Raw genomic sequence first — 6,220 nt, forward strand, 5'->3', positions numbered from 1 at the left:
ATTTTCAGCCAAATTCTATAAAAATCTTAGCTGGAAGGAAATGCAAATGTCAGGTTACATTTTAGAAATTAATTTTTGGGCTCGTGCATGTAATCCCAGCACTTTGGGAGGCCGAGGAGGGAGGATTACCTGAGGTCAGGAGTTTGAGACCAGCCTGGCCAACATGGTGAAATCCTGTCTCTACTAAAAATACAAGAATTAGCCAGGTGTGGTGGTGCGTTCCTGTAATCCCAGCTACTCGGTAGGCTAAGGCACAAGAATCACTTGAACCCAGGAAGCAGAGGCCTGGGACTCTCCAGCCTGGGTGACAGAGCAAAACTGTCTCAATTTTTGGCCCAATTACCATGTAGCATTAACTTGTTTCAGAATGTTTAATATTACTGGGAAGACAGCATCGGTAGTGGTCAAAGTGATTTGTAGTTCACAAAGCATGTAGGCATTTTTTTTTTTAAGAAAGTAAAGAAAATAATTTGAACTGTTGTTTCAGGTAATAAAGTAGACTCATGCGGTAAGTCATTTGAGCTGTATGTACAAATGGACTATGACACAGCTAAATTAGTCACAACTGTCCACCACAGGCCAACTTCAAGATAAAGGGCTATATATCAGTTAGCAATGCTCTCTTACAACCAGCCCTGATGTGTTTGTAAGCAGGAAAATAATTTTATGGTTACAATCAACAAAGAAGTATCAGGCCAGTCCACCAAGCCCAGCCAAATCCCATATCTCGCTCCAGTTTTATAGAGATTAGCATATCACATGAGCCAAATGCTGTTCCCCAACTTAGAATGTGATATTGCTATTTTGCAGGGAAAGTGTAAGCCCTGTTCTGCAACACTGATGAAATAGAAGTATTCATAGATATTGTTTAACGTGGTCCAATAATTGAAACATAAAATAGATATCTTGTAACAGAACATTTTTAAAAGTCAAGAAAGATAAGAATTAGGCCTTGGAAAATAAATGACTATGAAGAAAGATGAAAAGAGACTGGGGTGTCTCTGAAGACCCTGCTTAGAGACCCTGTCCTCCTTGCGGCAAGCGGCCATTGCCATGGAAACCGGAGCCGCAGGGCTATCTGTCCGGGATTGTGACGCCCAGATGGGAGTGGTGGGAGGAGACAGGAAGAGGGTGGTGGCCGATAGCTGGTCCTCTTTCTCCAACACCTAGCCTGAGACTTGGCGGCGCGGCTGCTATCCTGAACTAGCTTGGTAAGGGTTGTGTCCCAAACCAGCGTAGAGAGACCTCGGACCAGCCGCCTTGATGACAGCATCCGCGTCCTCCTTTTCATCATCTCAGGGTGTCCAGCAGCCCTCCATCTACAGCTTCTCCCAAATAACCAGAAGCTTGTTTCTCAGCAATGGTGTGGCCGCCAACAACAAACTCCTTCTGTCCAGCAATCGCATCACCGCCATTGTCAATGCCTCGGTGGAAGTGGTCAACGTATTCTTCGAGGGCATTCAGTACATAAAGGTGCCTGTTACCGATGCTCGTGACTCGCGTCTCTACGACTTTTTTGACCCCATTGCTGATCTTATCTACACCATCGATATGAGGCAGGGCCGCACTCTGCTGCACTGCATGGCTGGAGTGAGCCGTTCCGCCTCACTGTGCCTTGCGTACCTCATGAAATACCACTCCATGTCGCTGCTGGACGCCCATACATGGACCAAGTCGCGCCGCCCCATCATCCGGCCCAACAATGGCTTTTGGGAACAGCTCATCAATTACGAATTCAAGCTGTTTAATAACAACACCGTGCGCATGATCAACTCGCCGGTAGGTAACATCCCTGACATCTATGAGAAGGACCTACGTACGATGATATCAACGTAAGCCATCCCGGCCAGCCCCTGACATCTGCCATCGATCTTGCACCAAGACTGAACTTGAACACTGACATTTTGTTAGTAAAGAAAACCGGATGGTGCCTTGTTAAAGGGCAAGAAAAAAGGGAGGGGGTTGGAGTTTTGAACGTAGTAAGCCTTACCTTAATAGAATTAAATTCATGAAACATAAGATGGTGAAAATGTTTTTTATATTGTGAGGTCAAGATATTGGGGCCTGGCTGGAACCAGGGTGGGGCAAGTAATGCTCAGCTCACATAGACCTGCCAGCAGCACCCAATACATGTGGCAGGCCTGGAATCCTGAGCCCTGCCAGAGGCTGACTAACCCAGGAGTGAATCCCCTAGAATCTCACCCGGTTCTTTCCAACCCAAAGTCAAAGCCTTAGACATCTTGGCATCCCTTGCACTTGTCCCAGTAAGTGCCAACCTAGTGGATAAGTGGCTTTCATTCAAGCTGTGCTCCAGGAGCTCTGGAGGAGTCTCAGGCTACCCTTGCCCACCTTGAATCACAGTGGCCCATCTCTGGTTTTCTAGATCGGATTTATACATTAGTTAAACAAAAAAATTAGTTTTTTAAAAGACCATTCCACTCCATAAAGTTTAAAAATATTGTATTTTTTTGACTGCTGTACTTGATGGCAAGTTCTCAAGGTGTCTTTGGTGATCTCCCACCGGCCTTTGTGAAAAGGGACATAGTCCTTTTCCCAGGGCATATACTGAGAGAGAACAGGCCTGACACCAGGCCTCAGGGGTTCCTCTCATGAGCCTTGGCTTAAGAGGCTGGAGCTGCTGGCCATGACCCAGCCCTGTCACCTCTAACATCTCCTTTCATTGTGACCTGGGTCCTCTCAGAGCTTCACTTTCCTCACCTGTCAAAGCAACTGTCTCCCATAGAGTTGTTGTGAGGACTGGGTTCCTTAGCATAGTACCTGGCACATGAATGGTTCCATGCTTGGAGTAAAAGGCAATGATACTCTTTGACCCTGGTTTGAGGTCAGCACACTCATCCTCATAATGGCATTTCCCCCATCTGTGCACAGTCCTTTGTTATTTACAAAATGTTCTTCCAAAAAATCTAAAAACAAATGGCTTAAGGTCCTTTTGGACCTTACCTTAGAATGGGCCTAGATTCGGGCATGGTGGCTGGCACCTGTAGTCCCAGCTACTCGGGAGGCTGAGGCAAGAGAAGCACTTGAACCCGGAAGGTGGAGGTTGCAGTGAGCCAAGAGCACGCCATTGCACTCCAGCCTTGGGTGACAGAGCGAGACTCCGTCTCAAAAAAGAAAAAACAAAGCGGAGGGGGCCTAGATTTAGAGCCTTTATAGAGGTCCCATTGTGTTTAATCCATGTGCATCCAAGGGGTCGTGTAGAAGCACAATTTCAGCTTCCCTGAAACACTTGTTTAGAGTCACTAACCGTGAGAGCCAGCACCCTGGTTTTGCTCATTACCAGGATGCATGGGGGCATTCACCGAAGGGATGAACAAGTGACCCCCAACATGTAGGCCCTGGAATCCAGGATCATTCTAACTCCCTGGATACCTGGGCTCTGGCTTGTGTTCAGTTATTCTAATCCAGAGGTTTTTAGACCAAAAAAAAAAAAAAAAAAGAGAGAGAGAGACAAAAGTACAACTGCTCCATTTGAAGAAGACCTGTGTGTCCACAGCCCAGTGACGTCCAAATGTTTTCTCTCTCCAAACACATCGAGACACCACCACTGCCACAAAGGGAGTGCCTAGGGTGCAGTATGGGGGCAAGGGGGATAAAATCACTGCCCCAGGCAGATCCACTACTTTTACAGATGGAAAAACAGGCCCACAGAATGCAAGAGCTGGTGTGGCAGAGCCCCGACAAAGCAGCCTTTCTGGCAGCGACCCAGATGGAAACTTTCTTTTAAAGTATTTTTTAGAAGAAAATTATTTGGGGGTGTGTGTGTGTGTGTGTGCATGTGTGTTCATTTTTAAAAAATCTAAATTAAGATACCATGAAATTACTCTTTGTGGATAAACAGTTCCACGAGTTTTAACACATGCATAGATTTAGGTAACCATCACCACAATCCCAAAATTTCCCTCATGCTTCCCCTTTCTAATTAAACCATCAAACCACCCCAACCTCTGGCAAACACTGATGTGTTTTCCTTCCCTATAGGTTTGCCTTCTTTTTTTTTTTTTTTTTTTGAGACAGAGTCTCGCACTGTCGCCTGGGCTGGAGTGCAGTGGCGCAATCTCGGCTCACTGCAACCTCCGCCTCCCGGGTTCAAGCGATTCTCCTGCCTCAGCCTCTGGAGTAGCGGGATTACAGGCACCCGCCACCACGCCCAGCTAACTTTTTCTATTTTTAGTAGAGATGGGGTTTCACCATGTTGGCCAGGCTGGTCTCGAACTCCCGACCTGGTGATTTGCCTGCCTTGGCCTCCTAAAGTGCTGTGATTAAAGGGTTGAGCCACCGTGCCTGGCCAGATATGCCTTTAACTGAATGTCACATAAATGGAATCATACAGGATGTAACCTCTGGAGACTGGCTTCTTTCACTTAGCGTAATGTCTTTAAGATTCACCCATGTTATACAGTTCATTGTATGGATGTACCACAGTTTGTTTTCCATCCACCTGTTGAAGAATACTAGGGTTTGTATTAGCTTCCTAGGACATGCTGTAAGAAATACCAAAAACTGAGTGGTTTAAAACAATAGAAATGTATTTTCTCATAGTTATGGAGGCCAGAAGTCCTAAATCAAGATGTCAGCAGGGTTGTGCTCCCTCTGAAACCTGCAGAGGAGAATCCTCCTTGAGTCTTTTTTTTTTTTTTTTTTTTTTGATACAGAGTTTTGCTCTGTCACCCAGGCTGGAGTGCAGTGGCGTGATCTCGGCTCACTGCAACCTCCACCTCCCGGGTTCAAGTGATTCTCCTGCCTCAGCCTCCCCAGTAGCTGGGATTATAGGCACGTGCCACCATGCCCGGCTAATTTTTGTATTTTTAGTAGAGACGGGGTTTCACCATGTTGGCCAGGCTGGTCTCAAATTCCTGACCTCAGGTGCTTCACCTGCCTCAGCCTTCCAAAGTGCTGGGATTACAGGCATGAGCCACCGCGCCCGGCCCTCCTTGACTCTTTCTAGCATCTAGTGTTTGCTGACACTCCTTGGCATTCCTTACTTTGTAGATGCATCACTCTAATCTCTGCCTCTGGAGTCACAGAGCTATCTCCCTTAGTGTGTCTTCACATCTGTCTTCCCTCTGTGAGAATCTACGTCCAAATCTTCCTCTTCTTATGAGGACACCAATCATGTTAGATTAGGGACCCATTCTACTCCAGTATGAGTAATTATTAATACATCAAATGACCCTATGTCCAAATAAGGTTATATATTCTGAGGTTGTGGGGGTTAGGACTTCCACATATTTTGAGGGGATACAACTCAACCCATAACAAGGTTATTTCCAGTTTTGAGCAATTATGCATAAAGCACGATACACACAGAAGAAAAGGATCATGTCACCTGAAAAAACAACGGTAGCAGTTTAAAAGTGCAAAATGAGTTAGAGTGAAAACTAATAATAACCACTATTTATTAAGAAGCTATTAAATGCCTAACACAGTACTAGGCACTTTACAGTGTCTCTACTCCTTCCAACAGCCCTTCAAGGTAGATGTTGTTCCCATTGTACTAATGTGTTTAAGGAATTTGCCTAAGGCAACACATAGGCCAGTGACATACAGACTAGACTCCATTTTCCTGCATTTCTTTTGAAACAAAGGTAAGTAGATTGAAAGAAGGAGATTTTTTTTTTCTTTGAGACGGAGTTCCGCTCTTGTTGCCTAGGCTGGAGTGCAATGGCGTGATCTCTGCTCACGGCAACCTCCGCCTCCCGAGTTCAAGGGATTCTCCTGCCTCAGCCTCCCGAGTAGCTGGGATTGCAGGCATGCGCCACCACAGCCGGCTAATTTTTGTACGTTTAGTAGAGACAGGGTTTCTCCATGTTGTTCAGGCTGCTCTCAAACTCCTGACCTCAGGTGATTCACCTGCTTTGGCCTCTCAAAGTGCTGGGATTACAGGCGTCAGCCACCGCGCCCGGCCAGAAGGAGAGTTTTTAGTCATACCCTTGCTTTCCAAATAGTGTGATTACAAGTCATTAGGAGAGTTTCATTTTATTTTATTTTATTTTTGAGACAGAGTCTCGCTCTGTCGCCCATGCTGGAGTGCAGTGGTGTGATCTCGGCTCACTGCAAGCTCCGCCTCCCGGGTTCATGCCATTCTCCTGCCTCAGCCTCCTGAGTAGCTGGGACTACAGGCGCCCGTCACCATGCCCGGCTAATTTTTTGTATTTTTAGTAGAGACGGGGTTTCACCGTGTTAGCCAGGATGGTCTCCA

The 6,220-nt window shown here is 46.3% G+C and overlaps 1 protein-coding gene across 1 annotated transcript; it reads left to right on the forward strand.

Annotated features, from left to right (window-relative positions):
• Positions 1-1,105: 1,105 nt before the first annotated feature.
• DUSP21 (dual specificity phosphatase 21) lies at positions 1,106-2,019 on the forward strand. The gene has a single exon (XM_003808369.5). It carries the CDS (start codon positions 1,264-1,266, stop codon positions 1,834-1,836), a length of 573 nt encoding a protein of 190 aa, XP_003808417.1. The 5' UTR covers positions 1,106-1,263; the 3' UTR covers positions 1,837-2,019.
• The last annotated feature ends 4,201 nt before the right edge of the window (positions 2,020-6,220 follow it).

This window comes from Pan paniscus, chromosome X (assembly GCF_029289425.2).
Source record: "Pan paniscus chromosome X, NHGRI_mPanPan1-v2.0_pri, whole genome shotgun sequence".
NCBI lineage: Eukaryota > Metazoa > Chordata > Mammalia > Primates > Hominidae > Pan > Pan paniscus.